Source organism: Anguilla anguilla, chromosome 10 (assembly GCF_013347855.1).
Source record: "Anguilla anguilla isolate fAngAng1 chromosome 10, fAngAng1.pri, whole genome shotgun sequence".
Taxonomy (NCBI): domain Eukaryota; kingdom Metazoa; phylum Chordata; class Actinopteri; order Anguilliformes; family Anguillidae; genus Anguilla; species Anguilla anguilla.
Genome location: NC_049210.1, coordinates 45035898 through 45060476, shown reverse-complemented (window position 1 = coordinate 45060476; position 24579 = coordinate 45035898). Strand labels below are relative to the sequence as shown.

The 24579-nt window shown below is 52.8% G+C and overlaps 1 protein-coding gene across 3 annotated transcripts in view; it reads right to left on the bottom strand.

Annotated features, from left to right (window-relative positions):
- The window catches only part of sema6a (sema domain, transmembrane domain (TM), and cytoplasmic domain, (semaphorin) 6A), a 90314-nt gene that overhangs the window by 29261 nt on the left and 36474 nt on the right, over nt 1-24579 (bottom strand). For all 3 annotated transcript variants that reach the window (XM_035378666.1, XM_035378667.1, XM_035378668.1), the window contains exons 3-11: nt 20258-20402; nt 19105-19222; nt 11642-11702; nt 10955-11017; nt 9448-9549; nt 5625-5715; nt 3309-3428; nt 2065-2153; nt 331-548 (exon numbers count right to left, since the gene is read on the bottom strand). In XM_035378666.1, the coding sequence (XP_035234557.1) occupies nt 331-548; nt 2065-2153; nt 3309-3428; nt 5625-5715; nt 9448-9549; nt 10955-11017; nt 11642-11702; nt 19105-19222; nt 20258-20357 (962 nt within the window). In that variant the 5' untranslated portion in view covers nt 20358-20402. The remainder of the gene's footprint in view (nt 1-330; nt 549-2064; nt 2154-3308; nt 3429-5624; nt 5716-9447; nt 9550-10954; nt 11018-11641; nt 11703-19104; nt 19223-20257; nt 20403-24579) is intronic.

The window sequence follows — 24579 nt, the reverse complement described above, 5'->3', positions numbered from 1 at the left end:
TTCCATCATGTCCAGTCATACTGATTTAACTGCCCCTTTACCATTACTGCATAGTCCCTGTTTATGCCAATGCATAACATCATCTATCTTTGTCTCTGTTCTGTAACGAGACTAAAGGTAATAAACTAATGCACAGGGCAACATTAAGGTTAACTGCTAGCTGCTTGTAAACGGTCTGCTTTGATGACTGCAATCAATCATTTTCAAGTGTGTCGTGTCAAAACGTGAAATAAATAAAAAAAACGAAACGACGCCTCTCCTCTGTGTCCCACAGCAGGACGGGCAGAGTGTCCCGGCCCCGCCCCGCCCCGCCCCGCCCCGCCCTCGCACCTGTTGTAAGGCGTGGAGAAGGTGGCCATGACGACGTCGCGCCCGCTGACGTGGATGACGTCGGTGACGGCCTGCAGGATGTTGAAGTAGAAGTGGGAGTCGCCGGGGATGGAGCAGTTGAGGCGGGTCTTGAGGAAGGAGGTCCACTGCTTCTCCAGCACCCTCTGGGAGCCGCCCCGGTCGTTCTTACACACCCTCGCCACCCGCGGGAACACCACCTGCGCACCGCACAAGCGCCAGGGGGGGTAAGGACCCCGAACCGAACCGCCCGCTGGCCACGCCCTACGGGCCAAACCTTCACTGCCCCGAATGGGATCAGTTTTGCGCATGAACATATGACATAAAACAAGACTTGACAATCAATATTAAGACTAAAAATAGGTGACATGTTATAAAAAAGGACATAGCCTGTTCAATAACACATAAATAACCCATACAATAATAACATTTGGAATAACTGACTATTCATCAATCAAGACATTTTCTGATGAGCTGGATTCTGTGAGGTATAACAGAGAGGCTCTAGGCCTTCCCCTCCTCCGTCAGGCCAATAGTGGCCAGCGCTGTGATGGCTCATGACTCACAATCTATAATTTTCCACTTTAATTGGAAGATAAAAAATAAAAAGCCTTTCGATTGATGGCCTGCTGCAGGCACTGCAGGCCGCGTTGCAGACCGCCAGATTAATCCGGAGTCATTGATCAACAAACCCGACTAAACATTTAACTTGGATCCAGAATTCCAGAGTATCAAAAGCAGAGACCGAAACAAATCCCAAAACCGCAGAACCCAGAATGCCCCACACGGACAGATACTTTTCCTTTCTGGGTAATACTTAGAGGCAGCAGTTTAGATACAAGTGCACTGCTTTTGCTTAATGGTGCTAGAATGATGACTGGCCAAAAAGATTTTGGACTACATTTAAACATCTTCTCTGCTTGGTTTTTTTTCCCCCTCTGTAATGACTGGTAACCCAATAGCTACATCTTGCGAAAAAGACTGTGAACCACTGTAAATGTGTAGCAAAAGTTAATCGTCGGATCACCCTGTGCGCTCAACCTCACAGTGATATTTTATAATGTGTAATAACCGAGTGTGAAAAATCTCGTATTAACAAGCGCTGGGTCCACAAGCGTTGAGTTATAAAAGTGTGATTCCTCCCTTCCATTCATGCAGAGTTGCCGAGAGCCAAATTAAAGTGGCGATGTGTTCGGCCTCAACGGTTAATAATTTCCCTCTTCTGATGTATTGTTTCGACTTAATCCTCTTCTTGAGGGTATGAAAAAAACCGATGCAATCTACATATTAAATCTAAAGGAAAAGATTAATCGAAACGGACCAAATACAGACTTTTTTTTTTTTTTACTTGTCTGATAGCATCTGTTTGGTCACCTCACTGGAAACAGCGAGAGAGAGAGTGGGAGGTCCTTGGGTACAGTAGCACAAAAGTGTGACTGCAGAATATTTTTAGACAAAACTGAAAGTCCAGACAGCGCTAGCATAGTCTCTTTTTTCTTTTTAAGCTAATTTTAGAGTGGACATCCTGAAAGTGTTTTTCTCTACAGAAGAGTGGCTGACAATTTGTTTCTTCCTAGCCACCCAAAGCCAGACACACTTGATACACCCACTTCCTGTTTACTTCCAGGAGCAGCACATCCTGTTTCGGGTCTCGGGTAGGAAGTGTTTTGGTTTTTCAGGAACTGTCCAGTCGGGACTGACCCCCCATCACCTCACCTTCCCCATTGTGTTGTACTCCATGGCGATTTCTCGGAAGAAGAAGTAGATAAAATCCCCGTAGTCCACGGCTTGCACAAAGTACGGCTCTGAAAACAATAGCCAGGTACAGTATTAGCCAGTGAAAGAGAAACACTCCACACAAATCAAGCGCACTAACCCACATACAACTATTTCAAAATGGCTGCCAATAATGCATAAATTGTCAATTTGTCACTCCGTTCAAACTGAATCGATACGTTGTATGTTTATATTGTAACATCTGCCTGTGTTTATACATCACAAAACACAGTTGGCATAACGGAAGATCGTTAGCAATTAAGCCCAATTTACAGCAGACCCCGGTGCAAACGCAGAGGCGCTGAGCCGTGATTCATTATGCAGATTCATTGAGGTAAGTGTGTAAACAGCCAGCGCTCCTGGGCTCTTCACTTTTAACTGCCAGGGAGAAGAGCCACTTCCCAGCTGGACACGGGGGGCCGCGTTGACCTTTCAAAGAGTCAGTCGACGGGGTCGAAGGTCAGCCGGGTTTCCCCCATTTTTACGAACTCTGACCTTGTAAATCAGCCGGAGAGATTTTCCCGCTGGCTTCCCACCGGCTTCACAATTCTCCACGCTTAGTTTGGCATGTTTAGAGACGGCCGAGTGTAGCGCACAGGAGAACACAGACTGGGATTGGCTAATGGACAGGGCTCTGCAATCCAGTGCCAGGAGTAGGCCTACCTCTGTGGCTGACTCTGCATAACCAGAGGCACTGACCCAGTGCAGCACTCACCCACCGTATTAACGCCAAACAGGGACGCAGTACTCAAATGGTTTGTCATTCTTTATAAATAATGAATCTCTCTTTACCTAAATAATATTTTAGGCCCCGGGTTTGGAATCAACGGTGGTGAAATCCGAATCTAATTTCCGATCGAAAATTTTTTTTTTGCCATTTTGGCTCGATTAAGAGCTCGAGCGACCGCTCGCCGAACGTTCCGCCTCCAGAGCTGGTTCCCAGCTGAGCTCCGCCGCCGAGCTTCCGAAGGCCCCCGAATTTGGAGCGCCCTCGCTCTTATCCAACCCGCTGGGCGCCTGAGGTACCCCGCGCCCGGCGCCGATTCACGGGCCCATTGCCCCCGTGTAAGGGGGGGGGGGGAGGGGGGGGGAACAGGAATGTCACACGTGTGTGACGGCGGCCCGCGTCGGCTCGTCGGCGCCTCCCTCAGGCCACCGCGCACACGACAGGGACGCCCGCTCACCTTTGAGCCACTTGGAGTCGTGCTTGACCGTGCGCAGGGTCGGGCTGTCTCCCAGGCTGCGATAGATGACCGCATCGATCGCCAGGAAGTCTGTTACTGTGGCGGAGTAAAGCTTTCCATCTGGAGAGAGAAGAAGGAAAGAGAGCGAGAGTAACGCGGGAGCATCAATCATAAACACAGAGACACAGAGCCTCTGAGGATCTGAGCCTGATGACTGGATTACACACACACACACACACGCACACACACACACACACACACGCAGGGAGGACCCCGGTCCTGAGGCCAGGAGACACACACACAAACGCACGCACACACACACACACACACACAACACACACACGCAGGGAGGACCCCGGTCTGAGGCCAGGGGACACACACACAACACACACACGTACGCACACACAAGACACACACACACACACACACACACACACGCAGGGAGGACCCCGGTCTGAGGCCAGGAGACACACACACACATGCAAGCATATGTGCGCACACACGCACGCACATACACACACACACACGCACACACACATACGCACACACGCACACACACACACACGCACACGCACGCCAGACTCCCCAACTGGAATTACCTCATCGTTTGCTGGACTACTGCGCTGGAAACTTTAACTGCGTAATTGAAAGGGCAGCGAAAGGAATAAACGGCCTCGATTATGCAGAGATCTGCGCTTCTGCTACGAATGAACGGGGGCCATCCCTGAGTGTTTACTCTTCCTTGGCAAAACAGAAAAACAGGATCATAACCGAGTTAGCGGTGAATATCAACGAAAATGAATCACTCTCACAGCTCTCCAAACCCGCGGAGCTGAGAAGCCGCCACTGGAAAGCTGACTCACTACGGGCTCTCTCTCTTTCTTCCTCCCCCTTATTGATTTATTCTCAATCCTCACATCCCTGTGAAGGCTCGCTTTCATTTGGTTTAAAGCCACAATGGCTTCATGAGTTTCCGAACCAAAAAAAAAAAAAAACATGCCATGGGACTGGGCTGCCAGATAAAAAATAAAAAAACCTCATCTGGTCTCCAAAGCAATAAAAACAACAGATCAAAACCTCTGCCCCCCTCCTCTACACTGTGGCTCTCATCCCCAGTCTCTGTGCCACATGCGAAGCTTTGCCATGTTCCTCATGAACTACAAAGCGTAGTCAAATGAGCAAATGCATTTTAAATGATAAATGGATGCACTGGGCAAGCGTACTGTGAGCGTGGGAAACGAAGCTGAATTTAAGCAAATTTAGGGAAAAAACTGAAATTGAATTTCTAAACTTTCCTTCTGCGTGAGGATTTTTCAGCTGGCAGACGGGGTTTCGCTGCTTTGAGGAAACTGGAGGGGAGCTGATCCCAGCCCTGGAAACAGAGGAGCAGCAGTACTTGTGCGTTTTCCCCTGCCGAATAACGGCCCGCTCCCTCAGCGCGCCTCGGCGCGGGGGTGCGGAGCGAGGGACGGGCCGGGTCGGGTCTTTAAAGATGCGCTGCGACGTTGGGCTCCACGACGTTGGGCTCCGCGCTTCGTCAGCGAGCGGCAGCTGCTGCCCTGACACATGTCCGTGTGGCGGAGCCGGGCGGGGGGATGGGGGACGGGGGTGTAGCCAGAAAACGCTGTCGCCCCGCGGCGGGATCTCGCCCCCCCCCCTGCCACCGAACATCAAACGCGCGCGCTGGCGCTCGAACCCTGTGCCCACCGCAGGCCGCCGCGTGGCACCCACCGGCTGCTTTCTCAAACAGCGGTGTTGTAATTTAAGCCGTTAGTCTTTGCTTGTACTACTACTTAGACCATCTTGGATGACTTGCGTTGCTGTAAACACAGCTGTTAAGGGGTTTTTTTTTTTGGTCAGAGAGATTTAGGCAAGCACCATGCTCAACAGTATAAGTACAATACTGCTCAACACTAAAAGATTTGGACCCACAACCTGTAACCCCTTATACTGAGGTGTACGATCACAAATGTGTCATTAGAATGCTCTTAACAGAACATTCTAATGCTGATGTCACAATCCTACTGGTAACTGAAAGCAGTGGAGTTCTAGAACACTGACTTGGAATTTTGAAGAAACAAAAAAATTCCAAAAGACCCGCACTTCAAAGGGTTAAGTTGGGAAAGAGTGCACTCCTGTGGCCTCCACACAACAATTGCGCAATTCTAACCTCTCTGGCCCTCTCTGTTTCATAATGTTACTCATGACTCGCTCATCTATACCACGTGACATTAGAGGATAATGCAGTGGGACGGGCGCTAGGCTGGCGAAGGCGTGGCGTGGAAACGTGCGTGGGTATGTGTGTCGGGGCCTCACCAGCGAACAGGGCCACGTTGGCGTGCTTGGCATCGTAAGGGCAGCGCGCCATCCCGCTGATCTCTTCACTGAGGGCGTCCAGGGTGTCCATCTGCAGGGCGGGGGGGGGGGGGGGGGGGGGAGAGGAGCGTGAGTCAGGGCAGACGGAACCGCGCCCGCGAGGTGCCCACGCCGCCGCGAAACCGCCATTCCCTCTCTCGCGCTGCTAAAATCGCCGCCGCCGCCGTCGTTCAGCTGGACGACAGACGGGCGCGTCCCCTCCTGCCAGGTCTCACAGTCCTGCTGCTCCGCCCTGCTCTCCAGCCCAACGCACTTCAAAGGAGGGAGCAGTATCAGGGGGTGGCGGTGGGGGCAGGGGGGGGTGAGGACTGGGGGGGGGGTGTCACTGCTCCCCAAATCTGGTCACATTCTAAATTAATTCTGAGTTTTTTTTTTTTTTGTTTTTTTTCTTTTTCACAAAGCTGGCAGATTTCCCGGAATTATAAGAGCTTATCCTGCCCTTCTGGGCTCCTGAACAAGGAATTCTGTTTTCTATTCCCGACCCGGGGCGGAAATGGAGATCATCTGCTCGCCAAAAAGGTCAAAGCAGCGTTCACCCAGGGCGGAGCGTGACTGACGGGGGAAGAACGAAGGAAGAAAAGAAAAAAAAAAGGATCTGGAAGTCTGGAATGAGACGACCCGCGCCCGCAACGGCGGCTCGATTCTCCCGCCGAATTCGCAGGTGAGAAAGCCGCAATTATCGGAAAACGACGAAGAGCGGGATGAAGAGCGCGAGGGACGGAGAGCGCCAGAAGAACGGAGGCTCACGCCTTCCTTTCCCCCAGACGGAGGCCTCCTCCTCCTCCCCCCCCCCCCCCCCCGTTTCCGTGAGAGGCCCCCCGCTTCTCCCCGCCTCACCGTGGCGATGAACTCAGCGCTCGGAGCGTTTGGCTCCCTGTCAGTGATCTATTCCTGCGCCCTGAATGGGAGGAAGAGACTCTCCCACACAATCGGGGGAGATATACGAGGCCGACCCCCGTATCAAACGGCCAGCACCAGGAGGAAGAACACTGCTCCTATTGTCATTTCATTTATCTATTTATTCTTTTTCTGAAAACAAAACCCTGCTGTTTGTTTTTAAAGTACGTGCCTTCGCGAACGTAGGCCGTCTCGAATAGACGAAACAGAACGACGGTACGAACGCAGGCGCGATAAATATTTGTTTTTCGAATGAATTAATTGGTCAAAAATATTTTTTTTAAAATGGCAGTTGGGAGGGGAGCCGCGGTACAAACTGTCACCCGCACGCGGCTGGGCTTGTGGTGAAAGGGTCCTGGCCGCACACCGAATCCCTCACACCTCAGCTTGGGCGCGTCTGCTGACAGGCGATCCGCGGTAATTAGGCAGGGACACACTGCCAATCCATATCACCTGCGCCTCTCGGCGGCGGCGGTGGCGGCTCTCCCCTGTTCCGCCCGGCAACAGGTGATGTAATCCGCAGCAGCCGTATATCAGGCAGCCGGGGGGTGGGGGTGGGGGTGGGGGGGGGCGCCCCACTCAGGGACCGGGCTGAGACTGGAGAGGCGTCTGTCTGAGACACCCGTCAACACTGGAGTCGGAGCAGACTGGAGCCGGCCATACAGGAGGGGCGGGGAGTGTGTGTGTGTGTGTGTGTGTGTGTGTGAGAGTGTGTGTATGTGTGTGAGAGAGTGTGTGTGTGTGTGTGTGTGTGTGTGTGTGTGAGAGAGTGTGTTTGTGTGGGTGTGTGTGAGAGAGAAAGAGTGTGTATGTGAGGGTGTGTGTGTGTGAGTGAGTGTGGGAGTGTGTGAGACAGAGTGTGTGAGAGTGTGTGTGTGTGTGTGTGTGTGTGAGAGAAAGTGTGTCTGGATGTGAGAGTGTGTGAGAGAGAGAGTATGTGTGTGTGTGGGTGTGAGAGTGGGAGTGTGTGGGTGTGAGAGTGTGCGAGAGAGAGTGTGTGAGAGTGTATGTGTGTGAGAGAGAGAGAGTATGTGTGTGTGTGGGTGTGAGAGTGTGCGAGAGAGAGTGTGTGTGTGTGTGTGTGTGTGTGTGTGAGAGAGAGAGTATGTGTGTGTATGTGTGTGAGAGAGAGAGAGTATGTGTGTGTGTGGGTGTGAGAGTGTGCGAGAGAGAGTGTGTGTGTGTGTATGTGTGTGTGTGTGTGAGAGAGAGAGTATGTGTGTGTGAGAAAGAGAGTGTGTGTATGTGTGTGTGTGAGAGAGAGAGAGTATGTGTGTGTGTGGGTGTGAGAGTGTGCGAGAGAGAGTGTGTGTGTGGGTGTGAGAGTGTGCGAGAGAGAGTGTGTGTGTGTGAGTGTGAGTGTGTGTGTGAGGGGAAGAAGACGCCGTCGACAGGAACATTTGTACGGGCCCCCGACTCCCCCTCACTCTCCTCCCCCAAACGGGCCTGATTAATGTGGGATGAGTTTGGCCCCGAAACAGAAGCTCCTTTCAAGCCTGTCACACCGGGGAGATGGAGAGGCGAGACGTGGCCAAGGTGGCTGCGCACATGCGCCCCCCCACCCCCACCCCCCCCCCACAAACCCCCCAAACCCCCCAAACCCCGACCCCCCCCCCCCCAACGCCAGCGCACAGCCGGTAAGCCCGGGGGACTTTCCTCAGGGCCGCGGTGGGGACGCGGGTGGCGGGGGGGGGGAGTGGTGGCGGGGGATTGGGCGATTGGGGGATTTGGGGGATTTGGGGTATGGGGGATGGGGGTGGGGGGGACGACTGCCAAAAGCCCCGCCAGCGCACTTCACCTCCGCGCCTCCGGGCAGCGTGTACGGTCTCCGTGGCGCCCATGGCGGCGGCGGCTCGAACGTGCGCGGACGTTAGCGGCCGTTAGCGGCTGGCTAGCGCAGCCGCGTTAGCGACGCGCTGACTGTCTGACGATGTCATCAGAGGCGTCTTGTTGTGAAACAAGCCGTGCCTCGCCCCACCCCCACCCCCCCACCCCCACCCCCACCTGGCCGGTCCCTCCGGAATATTCTCCCGCACGACGCCCGACGCTCGACGGCAGGGAGCAGAGACGTCTGTTGCTCCCAGCGTTTACGTTTTTGCACGTTAGCCTTGTTTGATCATCAGACAAAGGTACGGCCCGCGATTCTAACAACGGCTATAAATACCGCTCCACGTTAGGTCACATGACAGCTTATTGCGCAGACCGCCATATGGAACGCCGTCTTCAAACACCGCTGTGCCGGCGCGGCTCATACCCCCTTAATGAAGACCTTCTTCATTTCCCCGGCTGCAGCCTATAAGAAGCATCCGCACTAAAGACGCTTTTCTTTTTTTTTTTTTTAAAGCAAGACGATAAACATTTTCTTGCAAGCTTTAGGAACGCCACGCAACCCTGAGGAATCGTAACGCGCACTTCCACGAACGGAAAGAAAGAAAGAAAGAATAAATAAATAAAGAATGTGGGGGAGATAACAGAGCTGGCGTTCTTGCTGAATTACACATCCATTCCTCTCGGGCCCGCGTTCGGCCTCCACGCCCGTTCAGATTACTCGCCCTGTAAATCAGCGGCTTCCGACCGCCGTCCGCGAACGAAAACACGCTCATGTGATCTGCGGAGAGATCCATCAATAGTATTCTCACAACCTACATTCCGCACACACCCCCCCCCCCCCCGATCTCCCTGACTCACTTCCTCTCCGCGCCCCGGTACATTTGTTTGAGTTTACGCACGCCTTGCAAATTCTGAGCGGGCGAGCGAGCGAGGGAGGGAGGGAGGGAGGGAGGGACTAGGGAGGGAGGGAGGGAGGGAGGGAGGGAGGGAGGGAGGGCGGCTCCGGATTAGGATTAAAGAGAGGCGCGAGGCCTACCTTGTACGTCCGACAGGAGGGGTTGAACGCGTTGGTCCCGCACACGAACAGGGTGTCGTTGTTCTGCTGCAGGAGGACCTTGATGAAATTGTGACACTCGTCCTTTGGAGAGAGAGAGAGAGAGAGAGAGAGAGAGAGAGGGGAAAAAAAGAGACAGTGCGTGTGGTGACTGCTGCAGTCCCTGTGGCTGTGCAGATATCGTTTCAGACGTCCTGAGCGCTGCTGAGCAGGCTTTCAACAGGCACGCGGAAGACTCGAGTCGGCAAAAAAAGACGGATCGTTCTTGGCAATGAGCGTAATTGTTCGCGTATCCCTGCGAAATCCCCTTTTGCATAATTATAGCCGTAAAAGTTGTGTTAATGGCAAAATGGTAAAAAAAAAAAAAAAAAAAAAACTAGGGAGCACACATCTCTGGAAAGGCACTTGCTGTTTATGAGCGCGCTCAGATGATGCAAGATGAGGCCTAACATCTGCCATCAGCACTAAGGGCCTTACGGAAAACATTCAGGAAGATATAGTGACCTTAATGATATTATCTTCAGTTATATTGCATTTTATATCCCCCTTATTACCTCTATAACCCTTGTAGGGAAAAAAAAAATAGGAAAAAAGTTTTAATGATACATTAAAAGAAATGGGTAAATGGGGTAAATGTGTAACAAACTGAAATAAATCTGCTCATCTTATCCGTTTGTGACAAGGTCGATCTGTGTTTGGCAGGGATTATAGGTGCAATAATAATAATAATGGTTAAAGCAGCTATGTGAAAATGTGCAGACGCAAAAGCATGATATGTCTGAAGGCCTCTGCGACGTTCGAAAACTCTTTCTGCTTTCTGAGGTCACTGAAAGGAGTTTCTGCAGCAATTTCATAAAAAAACTTTGGAGGCAGTTTTCTAGGCTGTCTCATATTTCAGCGTGCTCCCATTATGCTTATGATTTCTTGATCATATTTGACAATAAAAAAATCCTTTGTAAACAGAATCAGTCTTGGAAATCTTAGCCTGTTCCTTCTATTATGATACATACATATACGAACACACACACACACACACACGTGCACCACACGTGTACCACACACACACACACACGTGCACCATACGCACACACACACACACACACACACAACTCAACTCATCACACAAATGGGCCACATGCATATTTGAGGATGATCACTCACTGATACAAACACCAGCTTTTATCCGTCACATTTACTCTACTGAACTCACATTCTGTACACATAAAAACATTTTTTTCCCTCGTGTCATCCAATGGCCTGGTTCACTCTCCTGTGTAGCAGCGCAGTGAATCCCATCGTAAGGCTGAATCAGTGGTCTCCCCTCAGTAATTCAGGGTGATACGCTACACTGAACACATACGGACAGCACGCTGGTGCGGAGCCAAGACCATCAATAGACCCGGCAGCCAATCAGAGCCAAGACCATCAATAGGCACGGGAGCCAATCAGAGCCAAGACCACCAACAGACGCGGGAGCCAATCAGAGTACCTTGTGCTTCCCCTTCATTCTGCAGGTGTCCACGTCGGCCTGCCTGGACTTCCATGTTAGTTTCTGCAGGGAGAGGGAGAGAGAGAGAGAGAGAGGGAGAGAGGGAGATCGAAATCGATCGTGATCCGCTTTGAGTTTCATGCCCAGATTTCTCCAGGGAACCGGCCGGTCTTTAAAAAAAAAAAAAAAAGATTCAACCTATTTCGCAAAAGGCCCACCGCTCTGTGCCCCCCCCCCTTCCCCCTTCCCCCTTTGTAGATCTGTGTGAGTTAACCCCAGGCCGGTGGGGAAAGCCGGCATTGTCCGCAAGGAAACTTTTAAAACCGCCATCGCCGCCTCGGTGATATCAAACTGGCCCTTATCGCGTGAGTTCCGTCTCGCTTTCCCGATTTGGGCGCAGGGGGCGAAAGGCGATGCCGGGGGCCTTCCTTTCCTCCTGTCCCTAAAAATCTCCGGTTTCCCCCCCCAGCCCGGCCCCTCCCCCGCATGACGTCTGATTCTGGGGCGGATAGCGCGGTCCGGCGGGGTCAGAGCGTTTCGGGTTCCCCTGCCTGATCCCGCTCGGGTTCTGCAGGGGCCAGGTAATTAGCATGCGATGCGAGCTGGGGGGGGGGGGGGTGGGGGGGGGGGGGGGTGTCGGATCTGGGGCCAGGTAAAGACTCATCCCCACAACCGGACTCAACTCACCTTGCTGAAAAAGATCTCCTCTGTGTTTGCCGTGTCCATGTCCACCGCATATATGTGATCCCTGAGAGAGAGCGCAGAAAAACAGACAGAACAAAAAGACCCCACATTAGAACGCTTTTTAGAGGTTTCGCGTCGTTTCATCTGCGAAACGGTGCACGTCCCACATAATCACCCCCCCCCCCGTCCCCCCCCCCCACTCCAAAAACACCACGCGCAGCAGCATGCATCGGTGCTATCTGTTCCCCTCAGACAGAAACAGCCAACAAAGCTTTTAAGTGCTGCCGTGGAAACAACGGCCCCTTTGTCTGCCAGTGAAGGTTTGCAGGACGGGTGGGGGGGGGGGCTGGGAAGGGGCGGGGGGGGGGGGGAAGCCAAGTCACTCTCGGGCTGTTCAGGTCAATTAAGCGCAGTGTTCACCCACAGGAAATTTATACTAACAGTCATTAGAGCCCAGACAGAACCTCTGTGTTTCGCTGGAAACGCAGGTTTCCTACCGCCGCGTAAAGCAACATGTGGCAAACATAAACTCGGGGGTTAAACGTCTAAAACCTCTTTTTTTTTCTTCTGAAGTCCCGGCGTTGACGACGGTGTCGCTCGCGTGCAGAGAGGGGGGGGGACAGCCAGGGGGGGGGACGGAGAAGACTTTGGGCAGAATTCTCTAAACGGTATAATTTGTTTAAGATTACTTGCAAATGTGTTTTTAATCACAGACTGCGCTGCTAGCCTCTCGCAGATTTTAGTTTAATTATATCTCGCAACCTGCAGAGAGACTTGCATTCTCATTAACTAAATCACTAAAGTCTAGAGAAGCAGCAATTTCGGAAAGGAACTCACTTTTTACGGGCTTCCTCAGGCTCTGGTATCTTTTACAGGATAAAACATTCATACCAAAGTGCACTTTGCTATCAAAGTTGTCGGCTGAACGCAATCATTTTTTACAAGCATCGATGCCTGTAGAAAATCAGCGCTCTGGTCTAGTGAGAAACATTCGTTTTTGACAGACGGCTTTTCATAAATGCACCTGGTTATCAGACAGGTAGTTCTTTGTTCAGTCCAGCAGCCTAATACACCGTGTTTTGTCATGGACCTTGAGAAAGGAATTTTACCCTCTAATCTGCAGACTAATCACATCGCTGCGATATTTTCCATCCGTTTTGTAAGGGGAGGAGGCCCAATGTGCGCTAGCTGCAATATGAGTGGTGTAAGGCCCCGGGGGCTGCTTTCGATACAGGCAGACTGCAGTCCCCTGATCGACCAGAGGGGTCGCTATTTTGCATGAAGTAAGGTGCGTCCCAAAATTTAAAAAATGTATTCCCCTTTCCTCCGCTACCACCTTGTCTCCTCCGGAAACAGATCTTTCTGTTCCCCCCTCCTTCCAGTGTCCCAGTATTGGAGGAGACGAGCGAAGTGCACAGAACTGTATTTTAGCGAAGCGGCGTCAAACTGTCCTGCGTATCGTCTGCTCCCGCCTCGTCGCTGGTGTTCCTCGTGTTTGAAAGTGCGTAAAACAGGCCGAGGAGCTTCCTCAAATCTTTCAGTCTGAGCTCGTCCCGCCTCCGCGCACCGCTACCGCCTGCCACGGGGAACGCCGAACGTAGCGTCGCCACGGAGACGGCAGGCTCATTTTATCTGCATCAAAACAGCGCGAGCGGGCGCCCAATCCCGTTCAGCAGACGCCTGGCCTAGATCGCCTCGGCAGCAAACATGCGGAAAAAAAGAGAGAGATAGAAAAGACCGAGCTTCCCCCCCCACCCCACCCCCCCCCCCCGACCTCTCCTTGGGTTCAAACCCGCGTCTGCGCGTTCCTCTAAGACGCCAACGGTGTCCCCTGATTGGTGAAGCCAGGGATGGGAGGATTGTGGGGTGGGGGGGGGGGGGGGGGGACGGGACGGGACGGGGGGGTCTGGAGTAAGACGCGGCCAGGCGGCGCGTCATCCAAACATCCTGGCGGCACAGAGCCTGGGCTGAGGCTGTGTAAACAGGGCCAGTCAAACACAGGCTGCACCTGCGGCGGCGGCGTCTGTGCAAGCCTCTGCTTGTTCTGCCCCGACTCCCCAGCTCCCCCCCCCCCTCCCCCCGCCACTCAAGACACACTGTCATGGTGTTTCACTTAAACTCCCCCCCCGCCACCCCCCCACCCCCCGGCTGCCTCCCTCCCTGATTCTGGCTCTAGGATTTCTTAAGGCCCTGAACAGGAATGTACAGCGTACTGCGCAATTAAAAATAGAAAAAAAAACATTTTTTTTTTTAACTTGATTTCCATGGCCCAAGGATGATTGTGGCCCTAAATGAGAGTTCATGCAAGCAGCTGACTCTGCCCCACCACCCCCCCCAAACCCCCCCCTCGCTGGCTGTCTTGAAAGATGGGATCTTTTTTAACCGAGCATCACTTAACGCAACGCTGGGAAGGGCGAGCAAACAGAAAAGCCCTGACACACAAAGACTGAACACAGAGGTGCTAGTGCTCCTGTCCCGCTAATGGATGGCTTGTCCGTGTGTCATCGCTCAGGTAATCGAGCGTGAACAAAACGGAGAACAAGACGCCTCCCCGAATATTTTCATCACGTTTACGACCGTTAATGAACTCCCCCACAGCAGTACCGCTGCTGCATGCCCTCTGTCCTACTCTGTGGTGCCATGTTTGTGCTTTTTTTTTTTTTTTTTTTTGATCGTATGTACAGTATAGCGCTTCGTAAGGTGTGCCCGATGTGATCCTCGGACCGAATAATCACAATGCCAAAAAAACGCAACAGACGCAAAAAACTCGACGTTAGCTGAGCGAGCAGCGACGCATTCCGGAATAACGAACGAATAAACGGCACATTCCGGAAACGCGGTCGCGGGTCACGAGGGCGGCGTGGAGCGCCCACGCGGGTCTGAAGATGGCGGGTTGCTGCGGGGTTCTGGGCGGGGGGGTGGGGGGAGGCGGGGGGAGGAGGCCCAGGCGTCGGCCGCGCACACAGAAAGCCTTTGTGCCGAAAAAAATTCAGTTTTCATAGCACCCCGCTTCTGCTTCGGGGCGACCGCAGGCCGGCCCGGGCCATCTGGGGGCCCTTTTGTAAAACAATCTCCCTCTCGGACGGCAGAAAGCAGGGGGGGTGGGTCATTAGTATGCTCCCCCATACCTCCCGCCTGCAAATGGAGTGCCCCCCCCCACCCCCCCGCCCGCCACTTCTATGTACAGCCCACTTCATAACTGGATCATGTGTGGCTGGGGGGCATTGTACATTGTTTGCTTCGAGAACACACTCAGCCCACACACACACACACACACACACACACACACACACACACACACACAATTAGTGAAGTGATTTGGCGAGACCCAAATGGATGCCATTATTCCTGAGCATTACGATGACGATGACAGTCGTAGGAAGTGTGGGTATGGTGCTGGGGTGGGGGGGGGGGGTGTTCACGGTGGGTTTTCTTGTCATTAGTTTTTTTTCGGTGGACTGTGTTTCGGTGAAGGCCTGTCACCGCGGTGGGCGACGCTGGCGAGCAGCGCTGGAGAGGCGTGGGAAGCGCTACCCAGCGCGTCGCTAGCGAGCGTTAGCGGGATCCGCTTCCGCCGCGATGACCGGATCCCGCGCGCGGGTCCGAGCCGGTCCGGGTTTTCGCCACAGCCAGGAGCCGCGCGGGGTGCCTCCCTCTCTTAATCCCACCCCCCCCGCCCCCCCGCCCCCCGTTTTTCCCGATTCCCACCCTCAATCAAGGCACGGGAACGAGGGGCGGGTGAGGTTGCCATGGCGAGCGGGAGCCGGGGCAGAGAATGTCGACAATGCCCCCGCACGCCAGGGGTGACCTGGCAGTGCCCGCAGGCAGGCTGGCATGGGCCAGAGGAGCTCCCAGCAGGCAGGCTTAGGGGCGGCGGCTTAGCGGCACTGAGCCGCGGGCATCGGGGGGGCAGAACCGGGCGCGAGGCCCCACCCCCTCCCCCCGTCGTGGAAAACGCAGGGAGGGGCACCCCGCCATCGCGGAACAGGCGCGGTCCAACCACCCACAGGCCTGGAAACCCCGCCCCCAAAGCCCAAACGGCGAGCACGCTCGACGCACGCCGACCCGGGATCTCCGCCGCCGCTCTCTCGTTTGCGACTTCACAACAAAGCGGTTGGCGTGGAAACGGAAAGGTCGCGGTCGGTGCCCACGAGGGGCGAAGCGCGCTTCCGTTTGGAGTCGCGTCGAGTCAAAAGCACCGCACGGGAAACTCAATCACCCTCTCCACGGTTTCATTACTCAATGCAAATGTTCTCATCTTTTTTCTTTTTCTTCTTTTTCTTTTCTTTTTTTTTGCCAAGGTTTTTGCGTTAAGAGTTGTGGATAACGTGCTAATGGTTTCAAAATGTGTGCTCAAGTGATTGTAAAAAAACTCTTTTTTTTTTTTGGTGAAATAATTTCATTTACACTTTTGTTGCTCGACAGGAAGCACAGACTGTGTGAAGCTCAGTCAATAAGCGACAGAAGGGCACGAGGCTTGCCGTAAATGCCTGCTTCCTTGTCACTGCAGGAATGAGCAAACAACCAGTGATTCAATAGGAAGGATAAAGCCATTGAACAATCCCATTGACAAACGCCCAATGTTTTGCCACCGAACCACAGTCCTGGCTGCGCACGTATTTTTAGAATCACGACAACAGAAGCTGGGAGTGACGAAAGATTACGACCTCATTAATATTTCAATATTTCTGCGCGTAATTACTGTCTCACACAAAGGCTTATTTACTGCATCTGTTGAGGTATCCACTGATGCCAATAAGTATGATTATCTTATCTTTTTTTTTGTGTGTGTGTCTCAAAATAGCAGCCAAATGAGGTCTATTTACAGTGTTATCTGTGTATCTGTGCATCCTACTGTTAACAGGGGCTTGTGGGATAGGCTAGGGGGGCAGATCGGCTGAGCCAGAGGGACCTGCGCCATTCACAAAATGGGCTCGGGCAGCGTTTGCGGTTGGAATTGGAATCCGGAGACCATCTGCGCGGGCCCGCGCCTTCCTGAGCCGATGCCGCTCCAGCGGAGATCAGGCTCCGCACATGGCACCGCGTACGCGTCTCAACCAATCATAAATCACCCCCCATCTGGACACTCGTGCGCCGCCTGTTCACAAGGGGTGCGACAGCCATTGACCAGGTACCTCCCCACACAGGGTCAACAGACTGGCCCCTGCCCCGCCTCAGCCCCCCCCCGCCACCCCCCCCCCCACCACTGTGACACAATTCCGGCCCTTTTTACGAGTCGCCACTTTGAAAACCTGCAGAACTGCCCCTTGCTTTTCTTTTTTTACTGCTTTTTATGGCAAAGGCTAATTTGTTTCCACAGCCCTCTTCCTTTTCCCAGACAACGCCCACCCCTAACCCTCCCCCCCCCCCCCCCCCCACAGCCCAATGCAAAGAACAGATGTACGCTAAACTCTAACTGCACTGTGGTGACTTGTGGAGTCAAACCACTTTACTGCTCAATAACCAGAGATGTACCCAGTAGGCAAAAAAGCCGAGAAACCTTTTCCTATTCTATTTAAGAGCCAGTTATTTTGGGCATTGAACAGTAGGCTCTTAAGGTATTCCGCAGCAGTGTTAGGTTTAGATAAGGAAGTGGATTAACAGGAAGTAGATTAAAAAATGTTTTAGTCACGCAGCTAACGTGAAAGCGGTCCAACAGCCGCAGCCAGCTGAATCAAAACAACACGTAGTCAGCCAAGAAACAGGATCATCACTCATACACACATTTTTATTTGTATGTAAATTTCTTTTTTTACATATTGAATGAATAAATTAATTATTTAGGCCCCCAATCAAATACACAGGCGGCCGCAACAACCGCAGCGACGTCCGCTGAATTTGTTTACCGGGAACTCTGAACGCGCAACGCTCGCGCTCGTTGGGACGCCAGCGAATAAAAACTCGATAGAATTGAATTATCCGAATAACCAGGTGTTGAGAATGGATCTCTGAGTCCCCACAGCGGTGTTACATTTTAATAAAACGCTGATTAAATTAGCAGCGCCCCCCCCCCTGCGGTCGTGATTACGCGCGCCGCCATCTCATCCGCCGAACGTCAGTTCCAGTCAAAAACGTCCCTCGGTTACGGCCCCCCGGTTACGGCCCTCGGTTACGGCCCTCGCGTGGCAACCACACGCAGACGCCGACAAAACACCGCGTTTTGTTGTTCTCCGTTCTGTCGAACCCCGTCCCCCCGCTGCTGGGAGTCGGGGGGGGGGTGATCATGTGACTCATGACATCAACAGTGCGTGTTGGCTAAACTGCAGAAGAGAACAAGCGGCCTGCTCAAAGTTGCGCCCTCCCTGGTTCCGCCCGCGGGTCGGAGAGCGAAGCAGAAGCCTGTAAATCAGGGTGTTGTCCGCAGAAGTGTGATCATGTGACACATGACGTCAACAGCGACGTAGTACATGGTGGCTAAACTGCAGATAAGCAGAAGAGAACAAGCGGCCTGCTCAGAGTTGTGCCCTCGCTGGCTCTGTCCGTGGGTCAGAAAGCGAAGCAGATGACTATAAATCAGGGTGTTGTCCACAGAAGTGTGATAGTGCTTCTGCTTACACAGGGAAAAGGGGGCCTATGCACTGAGCATTAATCAGGCCCCCACCCCACTAACAGGGGGAAAAGAAGCCCCCGTCTTCATCTTGTGACCATGTTATCACTGCTCTGCTCTGTTAAAATGAAAGCGCCGACGTACATAAAGAAGCTTTACTGACTAAAAAAAAGTCTGCCCCCCCCCCCCCCAAAAAAAAAGAAAGGCTAACTCACTATTGGTTGCAGCCTCGGCCTAATAAATATTGCACGAGAGCTTGCCAAGACGCACTTTTTAAAGTGTATAAAAATGACAAGAAGTGCCGTTTCCAAAAAAGAGAGACCTTTCATGTAAAAGGCGCAGGAGTCCTGCGCAGATTTCCTTAAAGCGCTGCTTGCGGCTGCTCGTGTTGGAGGAGCAGTTTAGAGCAGCAGGTTCTTCTCTCCGAAGCTTCGTCTCACGCTGAGAGTTGACATCCTACCCTAACTGCCTGAAATGCTCTCGAGCCCGTCGCCAGGGGTGAAGCGAAATCTGCCAAAGAGCCGAAGCTGCCCCCCCCACACCCACCCCGCCGCCCCCCCGGCGCCCCGGTTTCTTAATGGGGCGCAGAATGTAAGAGCAGTCAATCCCCATTTCGCCGGGCGGTTTTACTGCGCCCCACACCTCTTCCCAAGCGGGCCGAGCTGCCGAGCGCCCCCCGCCTTTTATCTGCGCGTTTTTTGGCTGTGGGGGTTAGAGCGCAATACGGCCCCCCCTTCACAAAAAAAACGCGTTTTCTTGGCAGCGGGGGGGGGGGGGGGGGGGTCAGAGACGTGAGATGGGGGGGCGGGGGGTGGGGGGGTCGGTGGGGGATGTAAGGGAGAGGGGGCTTGTGCAGGAAATCGGGGAGGGGCGGGGGGGGGGGGGGGGGGTGGGAGGGGAAGGCAGGAAGAGGACTGACCTGGCGGCGATGTAGAGAGTCCGGTTCATGATCATGATCAGCTGGATGTCCAGTCTGTGCCGCTGGGTGTTGTTCCTGCCGGGCTTGTGGCCAACGAACGCTGGGTACTGCTTCGTATCTGCGGGGGGTGGGGGGGGGGGGGGGGGGGGGGGAGAGAAGAGCCCGGTTCTCATACACAGCTCTGCAGCCTCTCCTCTCTGCTGCCCCAGCCCTGTCACACACCCGTCTCAACTGCTGTTCGTTTTCAGCACCCTGTGAACTTCATGGGAATAGACCCAAGGGCTCCTGTGCGATTTGGGAGGCACTCAGTGTAACCCCAATGGTGCTTGTTCCTGTAACTGAATAAGCTATTTAAGCACAAGCATTTTTTTAAGCACATAGTTTGTATATATATATACACAGATATGTATTTGTGTGTTTGTGTGTGACCGAATGTCATCTAACAATACATAACATGAATTATTCAGTGAAGACTCCCAGAATAACAAAATAATGTGAATAAGAATACCACAGTAATGTTCTGCATAAATGTGTTGCTGAAATGTGTATTGGTAGGCCACGTCTATTGTGGTAAAACTAAGCTCTCCCCAGAGGAACGTCTCATGTCACATGCACCGTGATGCTATTTATAATGTGCACTGTGCGTGCGCAGCGAAGCCTCACACAGGTGAGCACAGGTGAGGTGAGCGCAGGTTGAAGCGCAAGGTGATCGCGCTCAAGACTGCGGTCCACATCAGGTCACGAAAAAAAAAGTGGGGGCGGGGGGGGGGGAAGTCTCGCACATTTATGGATTTATACCCTTTGATGTGGGAGGAAAAACTTCAGTTAAGTTTTTAAAACTTAGGTTTTTTTTTTTCTTTTTCTCTCTGGGCGTGAAACCTTTTTTAACATTCCAACAGCACTGGGGGGTGGGGGGGTTGAGAGTGAGTGAGAGAGGGGGGGAGAGACAGAGAGAGAGAGAGAGAGAGAGAGAGAGCGAGAGAGAGAGAGTGAGAGAGAGCGAGCGAGAGCGAGAGAGAGTGAATGAGACAGAGAGGGAGAAAGTGAGAGACAGAGGGCTAGAGAGTGAATGAGGGAGAGAGAGAGGGGGGGGGGAGAAAGAGAGAGACGCTCGGAGCAGGGGAGGCACTCCTCGCTCGCCCCAGGTACTCACAGTTGCCGTGCGAGATGCTGATTGGCTCCGAGTCTTCTGGGAAGCCGGCCCTGGCGAGCTGCAGCAGCGCTAAGTGCAGCAGCAAGGCCGCGGCCCTCATGGTGGCGCCGCCGCCGTCCGACCTGGATCGCTTCGTTACTTCGCCCTGCGTCGCGGAGATTAAGAAAAAAACGGTTAAAACATTTCGCTCGGTGCACACGCCCCCCCGTTGTCCTCCACCCCTTCCCCTTTTACTCAGAGGGCCCCGCGCATAAAAGAGAAAAAGAGAGGAAAAGAGAAAACGGAGCCCGCCGCGGTCGCACGCACGCAAATTAATTGGATTAGGGCGGCGATATGCGTCACGGATCGATGGCAGGGCTTCAAACGCAACCTGCCGTGATGAACCTGCCGGCGCAGAAGGGGCGCGCGGTTCTGTTTTTAGCGGGTGGGCGGGTGGTGGGGGGTGAGGGGGGGGGGGGGTTTTGGGGCTGGACCACCGCCAACGGACGCAGCCGCCCGCGACGGCTTACGGGTCCGGACCCCGGCGGTTCGGAGGCCTAATTTATTAAACAGGAAGCACTTCTCCGCGCGGAATTATCGGCGGCCCGAAAAAGCCGAATTCACGGCGGCTCGTGACCGCGGCGGAGTTTTCGGCAACAAATTGCCCCCATAAATCACAGCGGACCAATCGCTCGGGCCGTAATTTAATCAAGTATGATTGTTTAATTCAAACTCGGTTTTTTTCTTTTTTTTTGTTCCCAGACCAGACGGTGGACGGCAGACAGTTATGGGGGGGGGGGGAGAATTTAATTTAAATCTCTTTCAGTTCTTCTTACGGAACGAGGGGAAAGTTGTTTTCTCTCTCCCCCAGACCCCCCCAGCCCCCCCGCCCTCCCCCCCCAGCCAGATTCGGCCAGCCACCTCCATGTTGTGTGCCAGAACGGACAGAGGAGGAGGAGGGGGGGGAAAAAAAGAGAAGAAGAGAAGAGAGCTCTTTTCCATACACTCGGGAATCTCTTTCAGGGATGGAATGAAAACACTATTCACTGCGAGATTCACTTAACAGCGTGAAGCGCACAAATAAGTACCCCCGGAAACGGCCTTGATCGGAGACCCCGACAATTCCTACGCTTTCCACACGCCGCTCCGCTCCGGACTGAAATAACAAGGAGCTGAATGGAGAGACATCATCAAGCTCGACTTTATTTCGACCTTATCATTTTCTGCACAATCAATTCGGCTCTCTTTCGCGTTTCCGTGCCGTTCTTTTCTTTCCTCGCCGTTATATAAGGGTGCCTGCGTACTGTTTTCCTCCTAAAGAAATTCCCAGAGTAACACGACTGCTCCAAATAGAAACGCTGTTGTTCGCGAGGCGTTCGCGAAACGCCCACCCACAACCACTAGCTCTTCATACGACGGATCTCCGGCCAGGAATTCGCTCGCAAATTGACTGACATCTGGCCAGAGAAGGTTTGTCAGACCACCCCACTGAACAAAGAATAACACGGAAGAAAACGGATGATTTGAGACGGAAGAGCAAACCGAGAGTAAAACGCTATTGTCAGGAATGACTGGTCCAGCTACTTCCATTAAAGGAGGGGAGCTGTCTTTCACCCCTAGTACCCGTTCATTCAAACTTCATTTCAGTCGCACATGAACTTCATACACACTGTACCACAAACACACACACACAAACACACACACACACAGCACAAGAGGGGATCTGGATTTATAGTCTAAATTGACATTTATGAGTTGCCCGTGGGAACCGGATGAGAAAGAAACTACGTAAATTAATTAACAAGTAGGGCACGGCATGAAAAATCATAAATATCTAAACCCATGAATCACGGGGACGGGTTGAAGCACGCCGCCACGTACACTTAATAGCCTCCCGGATTAAATATGAATCAAAAGCTCCCAAATGGAGACCGGGGGGGGTGTACGTAAAGCGAGCTTATCAATCCTAAAACAAGCTTCAATAAAATAGTCAGGTGACTTTGTTCGTAAATAAAACTTCTAATCGCGCCACTTTGAAAAGACAAAGGAAATATTCACCAAATGTGTTGCTACGGACGCCAAAGCGCGTTGCTGTTGGAGGACAAGCTTTGCTCAGCTGATACAGAGTTAATCATTTTTACCTTGGGTTTGTTGAGTGACCTGACAGCGTTCGGTCGATAACGTGTAGGAAGACAGCAAATGAGAATCTTTCTTTACTTAGTCATTTTCAGACGGCTTATGCAAACACACAGGAAATACCCACGGATTCTTATGCGAGCACATTTCACACCGAGAAGAACTGACATAGAGGAACGCTGTATAAACAGGGTCCACCGTTATTTTTTTCCCCTCGATGCTATGAAGAAGCTATTTGTTTTCCATAGTTAACTGTGATTTGTCGAAACAACAGTTGCATTTAATTGCGAGGCGAAGCCAGGGACGGACGTTGATTGAATCCAGGCTGTGGAGTCAGAAATAGAGATGGCTTTGTGATGGAGCCCGGGCGAAACGTCACACAGGCTGATTTACAGTAGCTCCGACTCTTAACCGCTTCCGCACGCTGGGTCCCTGGCCCAAAACTCATTACAGGCAATGCAAAGATTGTGTGTGTGTGCGTTTGCTGGGAAAAGATTCATAACTCACCATTATGTAAACATTCAGTGCGAATTCTTTTATTTATTTATTTTTTTTTACTCAGCCAAAAGGGAAAAGACCTGGCAAGGCCCACCCCCTGGTTATTTGTTGAAATATCACCACAAGCTAGTTTTTTATTTAAAAAAAAAAATTTTTTTAAAGGAAGAAAGAAAAACCTTTACAAATGGAGAACCGGGGAAGCTGTTTAGTTTGCGATTTTAAAAACACAGGTTTTTTTTTTTTTTTTTTTAAAGGGCGAAGGCGCAGCCGTCAGTGTAAACACAGGCCCGGGAAGCGCCCGACAGCGAGTCCTAAAAATAAAGGGGAAGTGCCGGAGAGCCGGGCAGCGCCGCGGTCGCGTAGCTGTGAATAACTGCGCTTCCTGTGAGTAACCGCGAGGCCCCATTACGGGCTCACTGCGCCGCGATAGAGAGCCACTGAACGAAGGAGCGGGACAGGCTCGGGCCTTATCGATAAACACATTAACATCCTAATTACATCGCCTGCTCTGTTGCATCAACATGTTATCTAAAGGCATTTAGGGAAATGGCATGTAAAAATAGAGCGGTGTATTTCATCAACATGGTTAGCGGTAGTAGGCAGAAGAGTGCTGGGTGTGTGTGTGTGTGTGCAGGTGTGTGGGTGGGTGGGTGGGGGGCGGGGGGGTGGATTGGGGAGAGGAGGGGGTCGGGGGGAGGCCTCTGACTCTGGCTCTCCCGTGCACAGTGAGTTTCTGAATCCCAGGGAGTTGTACATCATTACAGAGGGAATAATTTATCCGCGTGCCCTGCCCATCCATCCACTCCACGCAACGAGGGAGAGACGGCAAGAGGTTTAATTAAATAACTACGGGCTCGGGGTGCCGCTGTCATAGCGCCCCTTTAACCGTTTGCTGCCCGGAGGCCACCGACGGGGGGGGCGGGGGGCGGGTCGGTGGGGGGTGGGGTCAGAGCCGCGCGCAATGATGACTGGCAGGGCGGTAATTTGCACCATCTCCCGCGGTTACGGGGGGGGGGCTGGGGGCGGGTCGGAAATAACCTGGCGCGGGCGGCAGTGTCAGGGCCCGAACATGTTCCTCTCGCGGAGGTGCGAACCCGCGCGGGCGGGGCGGGGCTGGGGCCGGGCGGGCACACGCGCCCGCCATCGAGAGCGGAGCGGAGAGGCGTGGCGACGGGCGCCATCGGGAGCGATGGCGCGGTTTCCGAAGCGAGCGTATGAGAGACGCATCGCCGAGGCGCTTCTGGAACCTTCCCTGTGAATCCGCGGCGGTCTGGCGTCTCCGGAGAGCTCCAAACGTTCAGGCCCAGCGCACGGCCGTGGGTTCAGTTCAGCCGCCGGGGGGGGGGGCCATTCCAAAATTAACGATTCGCGAAACAATTAGCGACGTAATTACCGTGGCTCCACTGTCGGAGGATCGTGTCGTGTGTTTTTTTTTTTTTTTGTCGTTGGTTTATGAACGTGAATTTACTGCTCTCCGTTCTCCTCAATCTCCTTTTGAGTTAACGATTCACATGTACTGCATATAATTCGGTCACTGTTCATTTCCCTGTGAAATATACATCAAATTACATCCTATTCAAAAGACAAAATACATCCTGCATCCCTTCTTGCCGTAAATGGAGGTCTACACTGATATCTCACCCACATATGCTGTCTCCAACAAGAACAGAGTAGGCCTATTAGTAGGCCTATGGAAAACACGCTCTCAT